The sequence below is a fragment of the Denticeps clupeoides genome, chromosome 12 (assembly GCF_900700375.1).
Source record: "Denticeps clupeoides chromosome 12, fDenClu1.1, whole genome shotgun sequence".
In the NCBI taxonomy this organism is placed as follows: domain Eukaryota; kingdom Metazoa; phylum Chordata; class Actinopteri; order Clupeiformes; family Denticipitidae; genus Denticeps; species Denticeps clupeoides.
This window is the reverse complement of record NC_041718.1, coordinates 22,181,979-22,200,516: the sequence shown is the minus strand read 5'-3', so window position 1 is coordinate 22,200,516 and position 18,538 is coordinate 22,181,979. Positions and strand designations below refer to the sequence as shown.

The following is an 18,538-nucleotide window of genomic DNA, read 5'->3' as shown; positions in this document are numbered from 1 at the left end:
GGGCCTGCGTGTGGAGGAAGACATGGCGGATGGCGATGAGCCGTAAGTGCGAATTTGGCGGAGCAGAAAGGCTGAAAATCTCAATAAACTGCGAGCAGCAGAGCGCGTGTGAACCTTCTTTTATTCTCTCTTTTAGGGAGAAGAAAAGAAGGAGAATAGAGGAGCTGGCTCTGAAGTTAGTGATGAAAATGTAGCGCTGGCCGCAGGTTTGAGGAGCAGGGCGCCCGCTTCTCGCCAGTCTAACTGCTCCACAGCCCGGTGTTACTACCTAACATCACGATCTCCTCACAGGGCTGTGGGCCAGTTAGCAGCGAAACTAGGAGATTAGGGTCTCAAAGCCTGCTCAGGACAAACTGCATGCACAGCACTGTGTAGATATATTATAATGCTGCTGTTTACTATATAAACATAACTAGTAACTGGGAGATTACTAGAAACTAGGAGATTAGGGTCTCAAAGCCTGCTCAGGACAAACTGCATGCACAGCACTGTGTAGATATATTATAATGCTGCTGTTTACTATATAAACATCACTAGTAACTGGGAGATTACTAGAAACTAGGAGATTAGGGTCTCAAAGCCTGCTCAGGACAAACTGCATGCACAGCACTGTGTAGATATATTATAATGCTGCTGTTTACTATTTAAACATCACTAGTAACTGGGAGATTACTAGAAACTAGGAGATTAGGGTCTGAAAGTCTGTTCAGGACAAACTGCATCCACAGCACTGTGTAGATATATTATAATGCTGCTGTTTACCAACTAATCATAACTAGTAACTAGGAGATTACTAGAAACTGAAGTGAAGTGATTGTCACATGTGATACACTGCAGCACAGCACACGGTGCACACAGTGAAATGTGTCCTCTGCATTTAACCATTACCCTGAGTGAGCAGTGGGCGGCCATGACAGGTGCCCGGGGAGCAGTGTGTGGGGACGGTGCTTTGCTCAGTGGCACCTTGGTGGATTGGGATTCAAACTGGCCGCTTCCTTAACTGCTAGGCCACCGCTGCCCCACTGGGAGATTAGGGTCTGAAAGTCTGTTCAGGACGAACTGCATCCACAGTACTGTGTAGATATATTATCATGCTGCTGTTTACCAACTAAACATAACTAGAAAACATGAATATGTTGCTTGTACAGGCCTGGTGATGAAGCCTCGGTGGATGGTCACTTCATGTCTTTGTGTGTCCTGCAGGATGGCTGTAGATGGAGGAGCTGAAGTCCAGGGCGACTGGCAGGGCCGCTGGGACCACGTTAGGAAGTTCTTAGAAAGACCTGGACCCTTCACACACCCTGACTTCGAGCCCAGCACAAGCGTAAGAAATGCTGATGAACATTTACCAGAGTGTAGTGACAGTGAAGTGATTGTCATTGTGATCCACTGCAGAACAGAACACGGTGACACAACTACATTTACAGCATTTACCAGACGCCCTTATCCAGAGCGACTTAGTCAGTAGTTACAGGGACAGTCCCCCCCTGGAGACACTCAGGGTTAAGTGTCTTAAGTGTCACTTTGTCACTTTAAACTTACCTCTGTTGCACTACATGGTTTTGCACTCTCCACCATGTGCCCTTATTTGTATATGGTGTTTTTTAAAAATTTTATATTGTGTTTTTTAAAATTGTATTTATACCTTTGTATTCAATGTTACTGTTTTGTATTTAATGTTACTTGTATGGGTCTGAGAGTAACGTAATTTCAATTCTCTGCATGTCCTGTACATGTGGCAGAATTGACAATAAAGCTGACTTTGACTTTGCTCAGGGACACAATGGTAGTAAGTGGGGTTTGAACCTGGGTCTTCTGGTTCATTAGCAAGTGTCTGACCTGCCAGGTCACGATTACCACTGAATGTCCGTAGATGTAAAATATATTTTTTAAAGTTGATTATCTGCCCTACATGAATGAGTTTGTCTGATTTTCTCAATCAGTCTTTGCAGTTTTTATTGGATTCGTGCAAAATTCTTGTCATTGGAGCAGGAGGTTTAGGATGTGAACTCTTGAAAGATTTGGTATGTTTCATTTTTTTTAATCTACCTTTAATTTGAATAGTAAAAAGGGGAAAAACGGAATATAAACCACAGATTTTGACCTTTTTAGGCCTTGTCAGGCTTTCGTCAAATACACGTCATTGACATGGACACCATTGATGTTTCCAACCTCAACAGACAGTTTCTGTTCAGGTGAGGCGGTACGGATCTAAAAATGCGCCCTCGGTGCTGTTCGTTCCAAACGTTTCCTCCCTCTTTCTGTAGAACCAAAGATGTGGGACGGCCAAAAGCCGAGGTGGCAGCAGATTTCATCAACAGCCGTGTCCCCGGGTGCTGCTGTGTCCCGTATCCTTTTAAAGAAGAACACGTCCCAACAGCATGATGGTCTGATGAATTAAATGTTCACGTAGGATAAAACTGTGAAGGTCCAGATTGACACGAGAGCTGCATACGAGCACAGTGTCGGTACTTTTCTGTAGATTTCTGGACTTCTTTAGTTTGAATTTCTGTTTAAACCGGTATTAGTTGTAATTGATTGATTTTTCGAGAGAATCTATTTGAATGTAGAATATTTTACTTTGGACTGGATTATTGTTGGACTATTTAATGCATGAAAATTCCGTGGACTGCTGACTCCGGGAATTTTTCCTTAACTGCCTCGCTGAGACATTACAAGAAAATCCAAGACTTGGACGAGGCGTTTTATCGACGTAATGTCCAAACCGCATAATCCTTTTCAGATGCATCATCTACTGAAGGCCCAGAGGCGTTAACTGGTTCATTCTTACCTTCACAGAGTTCCACATTATAGTGTGCGGCCTGGACTCTGTCGTGGCCAGGAGATGGGTGAACGGCATGCTGGTACATATTCATCGCTGCTAAATGTTCATCTTCAGCTCAGCGGCTGCGTCACCTCTGGATTTTTATGCCGCGCAGATGTCCATGTTGATTTACGAGGACGGCGTCCTGGACCCCAGCTCCATCATCCCGCTTATCGATGGTGGAACTGAAGGCTTTAAGGGCAACGCTCGGGTCATCTTCCCAGGCATGACGGCCTGCATTGACTGCACCTTGGAGCTGTACCCACCACAGGTGTGTAGTGCGTCTACAAACCCTGCTGAAGACCCATGGCCCACTATTTTAAAATCTTGATGCTGGCCTGTGAAGAACCTACCTCAGGTCCCTCATCTCTCCCTGATCCTCCAGCACTGCTCCACTGGTGCCACCATCACTGGAGGTAGCAGGAAAGCATTCATCTAGACTATGGTTCACCAGCACGACACGGCATAGATCTTTCCATGTTCCACCACACCTCATTACACAGAAGAACGGGTTGAAACCAGGTTCAGAAGTTGAATCAGGTTCAGGCAAAATGATATGTGCAGGACAAGTTTCCTCAGGACCTGGGCTGGAGACCCCTGGTCTCTTCCATCCATTAAGTTCCATTACGGGGTGGTAGTGGGGCAGTGGTGGCCTAGCGGTTAAGGAAGCGGCCCCGTAATCAGAAGGTTGCCGGTTCGAATCCCGAGCCGCCAAGGTGCCACTGAGGTGCCACTGAGCAAAGCACCGTCCCCACACACTGCTCCCCGGGCGCTTGTCATGGCTGCCCACTGCTCACTCAGGGTGATGGGTTAAATACAGAGGACAAATTTTACTGTGTGCACCGTGTGCTGTGCTGCTGTGTATCACATGTGACAATCATTTCACTTTATTATTATAGTAGCCTAGTGGGTAACACACTCGCCTATGAACCAGAGGACCCAGGTTCAAACCCCACTTACTACCATCGTGTCCCTGAGCAAGACACTGAACCTTGAGTCCCTGTAAGTCGCTCTGGATAAGGGCGAGTTGTAAACTATTAAGATGGGGGTTGGTATCTACAGATGAGGAACAGGACATTTTAAAGCTGTAAACGGCCTGATTATAATGACCTGCATGTCCTCTCCTTGCCCACAGATTAACTTCCCGATGTGCACAATAGCCTCCATGCCACGTTTACCTGAGCACTGTGTAGAGTACGCCCGGATGCTGCTGTGGCCCAGGGAGAAGCCTTTTGGAGGTAGTGAAGCCCGCAGCTTAAGGTGTCGTACGTCACGACTGGTTTTTTGGTTAGAACTCTGGTGTCCCTCCCCTCTGTCCCTCAGAGGGAGTCGCGCTGGACGGGGACGACCCGGAACACATCCAGTGGGTGTTCCAGAGGTCCCTGGAGAGGGCGGCAGAGTTCAGCATCACGGGGGTCACCTACAGGCTGACGCAAGGTGAGCATCTGAGCGGGCTCGGGAGAAGCACGATACGCCAGATGGGGTGTGTGGGTGACGTGTTTTAATGTGCCAGGGGTCGTGAAGAGGATCATTCCTGCTGTGGCCTCTACAAACGCTGTCATCGCTGGTACGAGGACCTTCACGCCACCGCTTTAATCCTACTATTCTGCCTGTTTGATATGAATAAATGCCCTGCTGCTGCTGCTGCTGCTTAGTGACATTTGTAGAAATGGTATTTGGTCCTTCCCTCAGCGACCTGTGCGACGGAGGTTTTCAAGATCGCTTCAAGGTGAGTTGTTCTCCAGCCGCCGCTGAAACGTCCGTTTACTTCATCTCGCGGGCTTTTACCTTGCCAGTGCCTACGTCCCCCTCAACAACTACCTGGTGTTTAATGACGTGGACGCCCTCTACACCTACACCTTCGAGGCGGAGCGAAAGGTGAGCTGCTCGGCGGCGGCGGGCTCCGCTGTGCGCGCGCGTGGTAACGTGCGCCGTGTTGTCCCAGGAAAACTGCTCGGCGTGCAGCCAGATCCCCCAGGACCTCAGCTTCCCGCCATCCGCTAGACTACAGGACGTCCTGGACCACCTGACGGAGAGCGCCGCCTTGTACGTTACGGCCCTGGCGGCCTGAGTTTATAGGGGTGCTTTCCAGGGTGTCTTCAGCTGCTGATTCTGTGTTCCAGACAGATGAAGTCTCCTGCAGTAACGGCCACGATGGACGGGAAGAACAGGACGCTGTATTTGCAGGTTGGTGATCCAGAGCCACGCCCAGTGATGCTCCCTGTCCACCGTGGAAATTAAATGGCTTTTCTTTTATTGCCTCCTCTAGACGGTTGCATCGATTGAAGAAAGGACGCGTCCAAATCTCAGTAAAACACTGAAAGGTGACGTGGCGTCTTGTGTGGTGACGCGTGAGATCGGTGTCGGGAATGTCCAGTGTCTTGATCTGTCGTTTCAGAGCTGGGATTGTCGGATGGACAGGAGCTGGCGGTGGCGGACGTCACCACGCCGCAGACTCTGCTCTTCAAGCTGCGTTTCACCTCCTGAAATAGCCGCCGTTCCGTCCGACTGTCCTGGGGCTTTTCTTTCTTCTGCAGCTTTGAAGTCTCCTGACGTCCGCGTGTGGTTCTGGTTCTGTAGATGCACTGAGGAGAGCCCGGCAGAACCCCTGCGCTTCATGTCATCTTTCTGTTCTGTCACTATTTATTTCAAATGAAATCCTGTGTATAGAAGTAACAGTTGAAATTTGTCTGTGTAAAAGCAGTGAAGTAAAAGACAATTTAATTGTCTGCCGTCTCTCTCTCTACTATTTTTTTTTACTTTCGATAAATATATATTTTTAAAATATTTAAAAATGTAAAATTTCGAAAAGCCAAGCGTGTGACGTCACTCTAAAGGTTCAAGCGGAAGTGAGCTGGAATCCGCACGTGACGTCACAGGCGGACCAGGATTGGACTACGTGGACCGGAAGTGTCCGCGGAGACGCACAAAAACAAACCAGGGGACCGAGTCGCAGCGGCGTCGGGTCACGTCACGTCACGTCACGTCACGTCACGCAGGGATGCGGGGCCGCAGCTCCGTGTAGCCGCGCCGGACGTGTCCGGACCATGAGCTGGTTCAACGCGTCGCAGCTCTCCAGCTTCGCCAAGCAGGCGCTCAGCACCGCGCAGAAGTCCATCGACCGGGTCCTGGACATTAAAGAGGAGGAGCAGTGGGGGGACACCCCGCTCCCCACGTATCATGGTAGGTCTCCAGCTCGGCGTCCAGGAACAGGAAGTTCACCTGAGTTCATTTCATCCGGACTCTTCTAAGTAGTTTATAAAACCTGAAGTACCTGAGATGATAAAACCTGAATGTTCCTTGAACACTCGTGTCTTCTGGAGGTGAGACATTGTCAGTTTATTGCTACGTTCATGTTGGACCGAACAACCTGGTGCTACGTAGGGTGGTAGTAGCCTAGTGGGTAACACACTCGCCTATGAACCAGAAGACCCAGGTTCAAATCCTGATTACTACCATTGTGTCCCTGAGCAGGACACTTAACCCTGAGTGTCTCCAGGGGGGGACTGTCCCTGTCACTACTCTGGATAAGGGCGTCTGATAAATGTAAATGGAACGTTCAAGCAACGTTACAAACTGTCTCCATGAAGTAGAAAAACGGGGGACACGGTGTGTGAGGGTGACATTTAACAAGACGTGTAGCATATTTTACTGATAAAGAACCTTTATAACGGTGTGACTGTAAACGAGACGAGCCTGCCTGACACCGACATGTCACTGCCGCGTTCATTAAACCGGCCGAGCGATCGTGAAGACCACGCTGGGTTCATGTTGGTGTTCCTCAAATTCAAATTAACATTTTATTTGTCACATACACAGTCGTACACGGTATGATGTGCAGTGAAATGCGTATTGCAAATGTTGCAAGTAAAAAATGAACCAATATGCAAATATTTCAAACATAACCAAGTATTACACTTTTACGTCTTTAACATAAAACATGTCGGTGTCAGGCAGGCTCGTCACGGTTACACCGTTAACTGGTAGGTTCCTTGTTTATCTACAGATCTTCCCAGCAAGGCCGTGTCCACGGGAGGATGGGGGATGAATGAGTGGGACGCTCCTGCTGAGGAAAGTATAAAGGTGGCGTCACCGTCCTCTCTGGCCATCACCACGCCGGTGACGCGCGTGCTTCTGGACGAGTCCGAGAACTTCTTCAGTGCCTTCCTGCCGCCCGGGGAACTGCCAGCTGGGAAGAAAAGCCCGGTGGTGTCTGTTCCTCCCACCAAATCGCAGAGAAGACCTCAGGAGGAGGAGGATGATGTCCAGGATGATGGCAGCGAGGTGGCCGCGGAGGAGGAACCTGCTGCAGATGTGGTCTCTCTGGAGCCCACGGTCACAGCGGACGTGCCACAAACGGAGACTGTGGCGTCTGAGGGGACAGAAGCTGCTCCTCCGGCGGGTCTGGACAGCGCAGAGTCTCCCGAAGACCCGGAACCCGGGAGACCATCAGAGCCGCCTCCAGAACCACCTAAAGACGGCGTGGCCGAGTCCAAGGACTCCAAGCCGGAAGATCGGCAGAGTGACACCCCGTCACCCCCGGTCAGCGCCTTCTCGTCAGGCACGTCCACCACCAGCGACATCGAGGTCCTGGACCACGAGAGCGTCCTGAGCGAGAGCTCGGCCAGCTCCCGGCAGGAGACGGGCGAGGCCAAGGCCGGCCTCCACCTGATGCAGGGCTCCTTCCAGCTGCTCTCCGCCTCCGCCTGCGCCGACTTCCCGCGCCTGGAGGACTTCCCCAAGCTGACGGAGAGCTGCGGCTCGTCCTCGGACGCCTTCGAGCGCATCGACTCCTTCAGCGTCCAGTCGCTGGACAGTCGCAGCGCGAGCGAGGTCAACTCGGACGACGAGGTCCCCGGCGGCCGCACCCTGGCCTCGCTCACGTCCGGCGTCCCCGCGGAGGACGCCCGGGCAGACTCCGTGAAGGACCAGTCTCTGGACGAGAACGACATGGAGGAGAGCGGACGCAGCTCCACGCCAGTCAACTGCGAGCAGCCGGAAGAGGAGGAGCTTATATCTGGAGAGGCGGGCGAAGCTCTGACTCCTCCCATCACCGAGGAGATGAAGGGGGTTTCAACGTGCCAGATCCTGGAGCTTCAGAAGGTCCGAGGACGATGCCTTCTCCCACTTGATTCTTGCATATGAACTAGTTGATGACGGGCTGGTAACATCATGAGCTTGTGTCCTCCACCAGATCATTGACGAGCTCACACGGAGGCTGGAGACCAGGGAGGGACAGCTGCTGTCAGTCAGTAAAGACAAAGCCGGCCTGGACGAGCTGTGTGACAACCTTAAAGAGTAGGTGACAGGTCCACCACAGACTCCAGTTTAAAAAGAAGGTTCCAGCCGGCTCCTCAGCGTTTTCTGTACACTCTTCTGTTCCAGCGAGATCATCAGCCTGAAGGACGAGGCGTCCAGTGTCCAATCTCTGAAAGAGGAGTTCACCCAGCGCATCGCAGAAGCGGAGAGGAAAGCCCAGCTGGCCTGCAAGGAGAGGGACATCGCCAAGAAGGTCAGCCAACCATTTCCATTCCTGGCCCAGGCAGACGTTCATCTTCTTTCTCTGGTCCATGTGTGTGTCTGTCTCCTTCAACAAATTTACACTTTCTTTCAGGAAATAAAGGGCTTGAGAGATGAGTTGTCCACCAGGTTCAACTCCAACGAGACTCTGGAGCTGATCCGAGAGAAGGAGGAGCAGATCAGAGAGCTGCTGGATGAAGGTAGGACCTTCTGAACCTTCTGATGTTCTGAGTGCTCGAGCTGGTTCATGAGACGTAAGACCTGTGATCGTTTCATCGTCAGGTGAGAAGCTTTCTAAGCAGCAGTTGCAGCATTCCAACATTATAAAGAAACTGCGTGCTAAAGAGAAGGAGAGCGATGCCCGGATGGCCAAAGATGGGAAGAAGGTGAAGGATCAGGAGGACGAGCTGAGGCACCTGCAGCAGGTTGGTCAGAAGAGCCCCAGCAAGAATGGTTGTTGGTTTAAATATTCAACTTCTGAGCTGATTATGAAGGAACCAGGGCCTTGGATGAAGATTGGCTGTGTTTTGCAGGTTCTGGACGGTAAAGAGGAGCTGGAGAAGCAGCACAGGGACAACATCAAGAAGTTGAATGGCGTTGTGGAGCGGCAGGAGAAGGACGTGTCCAGGCTTCAGGGAGAGCTGGAGGAGCTCCAGGAGAAAAGCCGAAGTCTGCAGGCCGCTCTGGACAACTCCTACAGGTAAAGCTGCTTCTCTCATCTCCCCTGCACGCTTGTCCCAGACCCGTCACGTGATGTCCTGTCTGTGCAGGGAACTGGCAGAGCTGCACAAGGTTAATGCCACCAAGGACAGCGAAGCCCAGGAGGCTGCCCTGAGTCGGGAGGTGCAGGCCAAGGAGGAGCTGGGCGTGGCTCTGGAGAAGGCTACAGAGGAGTCCAGAATCCAGCAGGAGGCCCTGGCCAACCAGGTGACTCCTCTCACCTGCCTGAGTCCTCTCACCACCCTACTGAAGACCTTGTGTTGATTGTTGCTACCGTCTCTGTAGGTGGCAGATCTGAGGGTGGCGCTGCAGCGGGCCGAGCAGCAGCAGGCCAAGAAGGAGGACTATCTCAGAGAGGAGATCAGTGAGCTGCAGCAGGTAGGACATTGTTCCACCGTTAGAACCGGTCGCGCAGACGTCCTGTTGACATTCGGGACCTGCTGGTGGTTTATCTTTGCAGAGGCTACAGGCAGCAGAGACCAGGAACCAGGAGCTGAGCCAAAGCGTCACCACGGCGACGCGGCCACTGCTCCGACAGATAGAGAACCTGCAGGCCACGCTCGGCAGCCAGACGGCATCATGGGAGAAGCTGGAGAAGAGCATCTCGGATAGGTTGGGTGAGGAACGCTGTTGATGTGGAATAATCTCATTTTCCCAGCTTCTCACGTCCTCGTTTGGTTTTTTATGAATTCTCATCTGTTTTTGGGATGCAGCGGATGCTCAGGCTCAGTTGGCTGTTGCTGTGGAGAAGGAGCGCGCGTCCACCGAAGACCTGCAGGCCATGAAGACTCAAGTGGTGTCTCTGGAGTCCCAGAATTCCCTGCTGCGCCAGGATAAGGGCCGTCTACAGGGAGAGCTGGATGGTGAGAAGTCCAAACGTGAGGACCTGGAGGACTGCAACAGCAGGTTAGGTGGGATGCGAGGTGGACGGGTGTGGTATATGTGTGTGGTGCAGGGTGGACGGGTGCGGTTTGAGGTGGACGTGCAAGGTGGACGTGCGCGGTATACGGGTGCGGTGCGAGGTGGAGGTGCGCGGTATACGGGTGCGGACGTGGACGTGCACGGTATAGGGGTGCGGTGCGAGGTGGACATGCGCGGTATAGGGGTGCGGTGCACGGTATACGGGTGCGGACGTGCGCGGTATAGGGGTGCGGTGCGAGGTAAAGGTGCGCGGTATACGGGTGCGGACGTGCGCGGTATAGGGGTGCGGTGCGAGGTGGAGGTGCGCGGTATAGGGGTGCGGTGCGAGGTGGACGTGCGCGGTATACGGGTGCGGACGTGGACGTGCGCGGTATAGGGGTGCGGTGCGAGGTGGACATGCGCGGTATAGGGGTGCGGTGCACGGTATACGGGTGCGGACGTGCGCGGTATAGGGGTGCGGTGCGAGGTGGAGGTGCGCGGTATACGGGTGCGGACGTGCGCGGTATAGGGGTGCGGTGCGAGGTGGAGGTGCGCGGTATAGGGGTGCGGTGCGAGGTGGACGTGCGCGGTATACGGGTGCGGACGTGCGCGGTATAGGGGTGCGGTGCGAGGTGGAGGTGCGCGGTATAGGGGTGCGGTGCGAGATGGACGTGCGCGGTATAGGGGTGCGGTGCGAGATGGACGTGCGCGGTATAGGGGTGCGGTGCGAGGTGTACGTGCGCGGTATAGGGGTGCGGTGCGAGGTGTACGTGCGCGGTATAGGGGTGCGGTGCGAGGTTGACGTGCGCGGTATAGGGGTGCTGTGCGAGGAGTACGTGCGCGGTATAGGGGTGCGGTGCGAGGTGGACGTGCGCGGTATAGGGGTGCGGTGCGCGGTATACGGGTGCGGTGCGAGGTGGGCGTGTGCGGTATAGGGGTGTGGTGCGAGATGAACGTGCGCGGTATAGGGGTGCGGTGCGAGGTGGATGTGCGAGGTGGACGTGCGCGGTATACGGGTGCGGTGCGAGGTGGACGTGCGCGGTATAGGGGTGCGGTGCGAGGTGGATGTGCGCGGTAGGGGTGCGGTGCGCGGTATACGGGTGGGGTGCGAGGTGGGCGTGCGCGGTATAGGGGTGCGGTGCGCGGTATACGGGTGCGGACGTGGACGTGCGCGGTATAGGGGTGCAGTGCGAGGTGGACGTGCGCGGTATACGGGTGCGGTGCGAGGTGGACGTGCGCGGTATACGGGTGCGGTGCGAGGTGGACGTGCGCGGTATACGGGTGCGGTGCGAGGTGGACGTGCGCGGTATACGGGTGCGGTGCGAGGTGGGCGTGCGCGGTATAGGGGTGCGGTGCGCGGTATACGGGTGCGGACGTGGACGTGCGCGGTATAGGGGTGCGGTGCGAGGTGGACGTGCGCGGTATCGGGGTGCGGTGCGCGGTATACGGGTGCGGTGCGAGGTGGGCGTGTGCGGTATAGGGGTGTGGTGCGAGATGAACGTGCGCGGTATAGGGGTGCGGTGCGAGGTGGATGTGCGAGGTGGACGTGCGCGGTATAGGGGTGCGGTGCGAGGTGGATGTGCGAGGTGGACGTGCGCGGTATACGGGTGCGGTGCGAGGTGGACGTGCGCGGTATACGGGTGCGGTGCGAGGTGGACGTGCGCGGTATAGGGGTGCGGTGCGAGGTGGATGTGCGAGGTGGACGTGCGCGGTATAGGGGTGCGGTGCGCGGTATACGGGTGCGGTGCGAGGTGGGCGTGTGCGGTATAGGGGTGTGGTGCGAGATGAACGTGCGCGGTATAGGGGTGCGGTGCGAGGTGGACGTGTGCGGTATACGGGTGCGGTGCGAGGTGGACGTGCGCGGTATAGGGGTGCGGTGCGAGGTGGATGTGCGAGGTGGACGTGCGCGGTATAGGGGTGCGGTGCGAGGTGGACGTGCGCGGTATACGGGTGCGGTGCGAGGTGGACGTGCGCGGTATAGGGGTGCGGTGCGAGGTGGATGTGCGAGGTGGACGTGCGCGGTATAAGGGTGCGGTGCGCGGTATACGGGTGCGGTGCGAGGTGGGCGTGTGCGGTATAGGGGTGTGGTGCGAGATGAACGTGCGCGGTATAGGGGTGCGGTGCGAGGTGGATGTGCGAGGTGGACGTGCGCGGTATAGGGGTGCGGTGCGAGGTGGACGTGCGCGGTATACGGGTGCGGTGCGAGGTGGACGTGCGCGGTATAGGGGTGCGGTGCGAGGTGGATGTGCGAGGTGGACGTGCGCGGTATAGGGGTGCGGTGCGAGGTGGACGTGCGCGGTATACGGGTGCGGTGCGAGGTGGACGTGCGCGGTATAGGGGTGCGGTGCGAGGTGGATGTGCGAGGTGGACGTGCGCGGTATAGGGGTGCGGTGCGCGGTATTACGGGTGCGGTGCGAGGTGGGCGTGTGCGGTATAGGGGTGTGGTGCGAGATGAACGTGCGCGGTATAGGGGTGCGGTGCGAGGTGGACGTGCGCGGTATACGGGTGCGGTGCGAGGTGGACGTGTGCGGTATAGGGGTGCGGTGCGAGGTGGACGTGCGCGGTATACGGGTGCGGTGCGAGGTGGACGTGCGCGGTATAGGGGTGCGGTGCGAGGTGGATGTGCGAGGTGGACGTGCGCGGTATACGGGTGCGGTGCGAGGTGGGCGTGTGCGGTATAGGGGTGTGGTGCGAGATGAACGTGCGCGGTATAGGGGTGCGGTGCGAGGTGGACGTGCGCGGTATACGGGTGCGGTGCGAGGTGGACGTGTGCGGTATAGGGGTGTGGTGCGAGATGAACGTGCGCGGTATAGGGGTGCGGTGCGAGGTGGACGTGCGCGGTATACGGGTGCGGTGCGAGGTGGACGTGCGCGGTATAGGGGTGCGGTGCGAGGTGGATGTGCGAGGTGGACGTGCGCGGTATAGGGGTGCGGTGCGCGGTATATGGGTGCGGTGCGAGGTGGGCGTGTGCGGTATAGGGGTGTGGTGCGAGATGAACGTGCGCGGTATACGGGTGCGGTGCGAGGTGGACGTGCGCGGTATAGGGGTGCGGTGCGAGGTGGATGTGCGAGGTGGACGTGCGCGGTATAGGGGTGCGGTGCGAGGTGGACGTGCGCGGTATACGGGTGCGGTGCGAGGTGGACGTGCGCGGTATAGGGGGTGCGGTGCGAGGTGGATGTGCGAGGTGGACGTGCGCGGTATAGGGGTGCGGTGCGCGGTATACGGGTGCGGTGCGAGGTGGGCGTGTGCGGTATAGGGGTGTGGTGCGAGATGAACGTGCGCGGTATAGGGGTGCGGTGCGAGGTGGACGTGCGCGGTATACGGGTGCGGTGCGAGGTGGATGTGCGAGGTGGACATGCGCGGTATAGGGGTGCGGTGCGCGGTATACGGGTGCGGTGCGAGGTGGGCGTGTGCGGTATAGGGGTGTGGTGCGAGATGAACGTGCGCGGTATAGGGGTGCGGTGCGAGGTGGACGTGTGCGGTATACGGGTGCGGTGCGAGGTGGACGTGCGCGGTATAGGGGTGCGGTGCGAGGTGGACGTGCGCGGTATACGGGTGCGGTGCGAGGTGGACGTGCGCGGTATAGGGGTGCGGTGCGAGGTGGATGTGCGAGGTGGACGTGCGCGGTATAGGGGTGCGGTGCGAGGTGGACGTGCGCGGTATACGGGTGCGGTGCGAGGTGGACGTGCGCGGTATAGGGGTGCGGTGCGAGGTGGATGTGCGAGGTGGACGTGCGCGGTATAGGGGTGCGGTGCGAGGTGGACGTGCGCGGTATACGGGTGTGGTGCGAGGTGGATGTGCGAGGTGGACGTGTGCGGTATAGGGGTGCGGTGCGAGGTGGACGTGCGCGGTATACGGGTGCGGTGCGAGGTGGACGTGCGCGGTATAGGGGTGCGGTGCGAGGTGGATGTGCGAGGTGGACGTGCGCGGTATACGGGTGCGGTGCGAGGTGGACGTGCGCGGTATAGGGGTGCGGTGCGAGGTGGATGTGCGCGGTATAGGGGTGCGGTGCGAGGTGGATGTGCGAGGTGGACATGCGCGGTATAGGGGTGCGGTGCGCGGTATACGGGTGCGGTGCGAGGTGGGCGTGTGCGGTATAGGGGTGTGGTGCGAGATGAACGTGCGCGGTATAGGGGTGCGGTGCGAGGTGGACGTGTGCGGTATACGGGTGCGGTGCGAGGTGGACGTGCGCGGTATATAGGGGTGCGGTGCGAGGTGGACGTGCGCGGTATACGGGTGCGGTGCGAGGTGGACGTGCGCGGTATAGGGGTGCGGTGCGAGGTGGATGTGCGAGGTGGACGTGCGCGGTATACGGGTGCGGTGCGAGGTGGACGTGCGCGGTATAGGGGTGCGGTGCGAGGTGGATGTGCGAGGTGGACGTGCGCGGTATAGGGGTGCGGTGCGAGGTGGACGTGCGCGGTATACGGGTGCGGTGCGAGGTGGACGTGCGCGGTATAGGGGTGCGGTGCGAGGTGGATGTGCGAGGTGGACGTGCGCGGTATAGGGGTGCGGTGCGAGGTGGACGTGCGCGGTATACGGGTGCGGTGCGAGGTGGATGTGCGAGGTGGACGTGTGCGGTATAGGGGTGCGGTGCGAGGTGGACGTGCGCGGTATACGGGTGCGGTGCGAGGTGGGACGTGCGCGGTATAGGGGTGCGGTGCGAGGTGGATGTGCGAGGTGGACGTGCGCGGTATAGGGGTGCGGTGCGCGGTATACGGGTGCGGTGCGAGGTGGGCGTGTGCGGTATAGGGGTGTGGTGCGAGATGAACGTGCGCGGTATAGGGGTGCGGTGCGAGGTGGACGTGCGCGGTATACGGGTGCGGTGCGAGGTGGACGTGTGCGGTATAGGGGTGTGGTGCGAGATGAACGTGCGCGGTATAGGGGTGCGGTGCGAGGTGGACGTGCGCGGTATACGGGTGCGGTGCGAGGTGGACGTGTGCGGTATAGGGGTGTGGTGCGAGGTGGACGTGCGCGGTATAGGGGTGCGGTGCGAGGTGGACGTGCGCGGTATACGGGTGCGGTGCGAGGTGGATGTGCGAGGTGGACGTGCGCGGTATACGGGGTGCGGTGCGAGGTGGACGTGCGCGGTATACGGGTGGCGGTGCGAGGTGGACGTGCGCGGTATAGGGGTGCGGTGCGAGGTGGACGTGCGCGGTATAGGGGTGCGGTGCGCGGTATACGGGTGCGGTGCGAGGTGGGCGTGTGCGGTATAGGGGTGTGGTGCGAGATGAACGTGCGCGGTATAGGGGTGCGGTGCGAGGTGGACGTGCGCGGTATACGGGTGCGGTGCGAGGTGGACGTGTGCGGTATAGGGGTGTGGTGCGAGATGAACGTGCGCGGTATAGGGGTGCGGTGCGAGGTGGACGTGTGCGGTATAGGGGTGCGGTGCGAGATGAACGTGCGCGGTATAGGGGTGCGGTGCGAGGTGGACGTGCGCGGTATACGGTGCGGTGCGAGGTGGACGTGCGCGGTATAGGGGTGCGGTGCGAGGTGGATGTGCGAGGTGGACGTGCGCGGTATAGGGGTGCGGTGCGCGGTATACGGGTGCGGTGCGAGGTGGGCGTGTGCGGTATAGGGGTGCGGTGCGAGGTGGACGTGCGCGGTATACGGGTGCGGTGCGAGGTGGACGTGTGCGGTATAGGGGTGCGGTGCGAGGTGGACGGGTGCGGTGCGAGGTGGACGTGTGCGGTATACGGGTGCGGTATATGTGTGTTGATCACCTATCTTCTGTCTCCTGTATAGGGAACATGTGGAGCTGGAGAACCTGCGCTCGGCACACAGTCGAGCTGTAGAGGAGGCCAAGAAAGAGAAGGTACCAGCCGGTCACGTCCGACCTCACCGCTCTGCCGCCTCTTACTGACCCCGCCCTTCTATCCCAGGTCCTGCTGACCAATCAGCTGGAGATGGAGAAGATGAAGGTGGAACAGGAGAAGAAGAAATGCTACCTTGCACAGGAGGCCCTGAAAGAAAAGGTCCTTATTTATCATGTCCTTGTGTGATAAGAGGTCCGTATCTTCGAAGGAGATCAAATGAACGTGCTGCTGGGTATTTTTGGTGGCCTCACGTTTCAGGGTATCTCCAGACCCCATACACTTATTTACTCGTAACCTCTAAATAATTTGACGAATTTCCAATATGTGTTTTGCATTTTTTGGAGTTGCCTGTGGAGCTAGATGGAGTTAACTCTTCACTCGCCAGCAGTGGAAAAAAATGATCTGATATTATTGACTCAGGAAGAGAGATGTCATTTTTCCTAAATTAAATGAACCGGTCCGTGAGTAATGTGCCGGTCGTGGCGTGCTGCGCCTTTCCGGGTTCACAAATCAAGTCCCACGCAATCCTGCGATTACACGACCGCAAAATGACGAGACCGAGTCGAGGAACGCGGGCTCGAGCTGGAAATTCATTTCGTTTCAGTTGGGTCAAGCTTGTGCGGCACAAATTTCCCGTCTATAGTACCTATACTTTACGTTTGATTCGCTGCTTGTAAATTTGTTTTGCCGTTTGGTTAATCGACGAATGAAACATGTTTTTCGCGTGTTATAGATAAATGCAATTAAATGTTAATTTGATTTTGCAAATTTCGGCCACCGTCATCAGGTGATGTGACCACATATACAACATGTATAAATGAAATAAATCCAGAGTATTTATTATTGCAGGAAGTTTATTACTTTTATCCGAGCACCACACCTCAGTTCACATACCGCTCAGTGGCCGTTCAAAACCACACCCACCCCGTTCAAAGCCACACCCACCCCGTACAACAGCGCTGTTCTCACCCCGCACATCACAACGACAGCTTCGGTACGGATACAAATACAAATACACATTCGTATTAGCACCTAAAAATGGCCCATTTATATCCAGCAGTTCCTATATACTTTCTTAAAGATGGTTTTGATTTATTGGTTATTGATTATTTCTTTTTTGGGGAAATAACTTTTGCTGTGATGTAAAGATTTTGTAATTATTAATTTTTTGTGAGTATTAATTAATACTGTATTTTAGAGGAGCATTTGGCCCTCGCAGTGTCTGTCGAGGAACAAACGTTGACTGGTCTTAAATTTGATGAAAATGGCCTTAAATTTGAGTAAACCTGCAGACGTCCTGTTCTTCAGAACTAATTTGTCGGTTCTTTGATGTGCAGGAGAGGAAGACCACGCTGATGTGCGACCCTCCGGCCTCCTCCACACCTACCCTGTCCCGCTCCAGCTCCCTGAGTGGGGGTGACCACACCACCCTGTCACAGGTACAGACTGGCCCAGTTATAATCAACGTCACGGTCTGTATTATTAGCGTTTTTCCATCACGAGACTTGTAGTAGCCACACTCCGGGGGGGGGGACGGTCCCTGTAACTACTGACTGTAATGCGCGCCGGAAAAGGGCGTCTGGTAAACACTGTGGAGTTTTTCCTTGTGTGCAGAAGGGTCAAGTTTGGGGGCGGGGTCAACTGTAGGGGCCTGTCAAAGCCCATTGAGACGTACTGTATGTGATTTTGGGCTACATAAGAAATAAATGTTGTTGTTGTTGTACTGTAAATGTTCAGCAGGAGGATTCCCTGGATCACACCTTTGGCACCATGACCATGTCCATAAGCGGGACCAACCTCTACGAAGCGGCGCGGCTCAGTGGAGGCTCCAGCATCCTAGAAAACCTGCAGTCCCAGCTCAAGCTCCGAGAGGGGGAGAACTCACAACTTCAGGTATCATGCACAAAAACCACCACCAAACTTTACCCTCATTCTTCCACTTATTCCTCCTTCCATTTCAGTTTGAGATCGCGAGTTTGGAGAGAAGCCGCTCGGTAATGGCTGAAGAGCTGGTCAGGTTGACCAATCAGAACGATGAAATGGAGGAGAAGGTGAAGGAGATTCCCAAACTGCGGGTTCAGCTGAAGGTGAGCGTCCTGACCCCATGGGGCTGAATACGTCTCCTTGTATCGCGGGTTGACGAGTGCTGTGTTCGTTGGTGGACAGGACCTGGAACAGAGACACAACACCATCCTGCAGATGTACGGCGAGAAGGCGGAGGAGGCGGAAGAGCTGCGTCTGGACCTGGAGGATGTGAAGAATATGTACAAAACCCAAATCGACGAGCTGCTGAAGAACCAGAAATAGACTGAAAAATAAAGAGGTCTAACGTAGAACTGTAACGTGCAAGAAAGGAAATAATTTGCTCAGCCTTGGCATCTGTTTTATTACTTATCTGTCTTTTGTTTAAACCGATTTTAATAATCACCAGGTTGTAAATCTATTTATGAAGGGATGTTGATGGAGAGCAGATCATTAAAATATTATTTGCAGGTTCATGAATGTGGAAAGTCATTCCGTGTATGATGTGGTGATGCCAGAGGTGCTGTGAGATCTTGTGGTTTTGCTTTTCTGGTAGATTTTCTAATGCACATGGGTTTTTTTTTTTTACATATGAAGGCCGTGCACATGGTGTAAATAAACAAAGTGGAGCCGCAGCGCCGCCTGGCGGCGGAGCGGCGCACCGGCTTCCGGTGGGATGGCGACGCGGTCATGCCGGGTTTAGTTTGCACCGTCGGGAGGTAAGACTTGAATAACGGAG

At 55.7% G+C, this 18,538-nt stretch overlaps 3 protein-coding genes across 5 annotated transcripts in view; all 3 read left to right on the top strand.

Moving 5' to 3' along the window:
* LOC114800560 (NEDD8-activating enzyme E1 catalytic subunit) lies at positions 1–5,553 on the top strand. Of its 3 annotated transcripts, XM_028998067.1 has the most exons (18): positions 2–42; positions 137–175; positions 1,204–1,324; positions 1,944–2,024; positions 2,113–2,195; positions 2,268–2,348; positions 2,670–2,713; positions 2,800–2,864; positions 2,940–3,095; positions 3,960–4,062; positions 4,148–4,261; positions 4,338–4,391; positions 4,517–4,553; positions 4,621–4,702; positions 4,770–4,870; positions 4,948–5,011; positions 5,094–5,148; positions 5,223–5,553. In XM_028998067.1, the coding sequence occupies exons 1-18, from the start codon at positions 23–25 to the stop codon at positions 5,309–5,311; spliced, it is 1,389 nt and encodes a 462-aa protein (XP_028853900.1). In that variant the 5' UTR covers positions 2–22; the 3' UTR covers positions 5,312–5,553. The 3 variants fall into 3 exon arrangements, with proteins under 3 accessions (XP_028853901.1, XP_028853900.1, XP_028853902.1); XM_028998068.1 differs by lacking the exon at positions 137–175 and having other exon boundaries at positions 1–42; positions 5,223–5,311; XM_028998069.1 differs by lacking the exon at positions 2–42 and having other exon boundaries at positions 137–206; positions 5,223–5,311.
* Positions 5,554–5,705: 152 nt separating this feature from the next.
* tmf1 (TATA element modulatory factor 1) lies at positions 5,706–18,273 on the top strand. Its single transcript, XM_028998976.1, has 17 exons — positions 5,706–6,007; positions 6,831–7,927; positions 8,019–8,122; positions 8,210–8,336; positions 8,439–8,544; positions 8,627–8,769; positions 8,878–9,044; positions 9,115–9,271; positions 9,350–9,442; positions 9,525–9,681; positions 9,778–9,970; positions 15,707–15,776; positions 15,844–15,936; positions 17,115–17,216; positions 17,515–17,670; positions 17,739–17,864; positions 17,944–18,273. Exons 1-17 carry the CDS (start codon positions 5,872–5,874, stop codon positions 18,082–18,084), a joined length of 3,168 nt encoding a protein of 1,055 aa, XP_028854809.1. The 5' UTR covers positions 5,706–5,871; the 3' UTR covers positions 18,085–18,273.
* Positions 18,274–18,409: 136 nt separating this feature from the next.
* Positions 18,410–18,538, top strand: part of eogt (EGF domain-specific O-linked N-acetylglucosamine (GlcNAc) transferase) — a 6,669-nt gene continuing 6,540 nt past the window's right edge. Inside the window, exon 1 of the mRNA XM_028998978.1 lies at positions 18,410–18,518. The gene's annotated coding sequence lies outside the window, so the exon portion shown is untranslated. The remainder of the gene's footprint in view (positions 18,519–18,538) is intronic.

Excerpts from the sequence above, each read along its gene's own strand:
- tmf1 (XM_028998976.1), top strand. The coding sequence starts at position 5,872 with ATGAGCTGGTTCAACGCGTCGCAGCTCTCCAGCTTCGCCAAGCAGGCG. Across the intron at positions 9,045-9,114 it reads GCTCTGGACAACTCCTACAG|GGAACTGGCAGAGCTGCACA; the intron begins GTAAAGCTGCTT and ends CTGTCTGTGCAG. Across the intron at positions 9,971-15,706 it reads CTGGAGGACTGCAACAGCAG|GGAACATGTGGAGCTGGAGA; the intron begins GTTAGGTGGGAT and ends TCTCCTGTATAG.
- LOC114800560 (XM_028998067.1), top strand. The coding sequence starts at position 23 with ATGGCGGATGGCGATGAGCC. Across the intron at positions 2,865-2,939 it reads GATGGGTGAACGGCATGCTG|ATGTCCATGTTGATTTACGA; the intron begins GTACATATTCAT and ends TATGCCGCGCAG. Across the intron at positions 4,063-4,147 it reads CAGGGAGAAGCCTTTTGGAG|AGGGAGTCGCGCTGGACGGG; the intron begins GTAGTGAAGCCC and ends TCTGTCCCTCAG.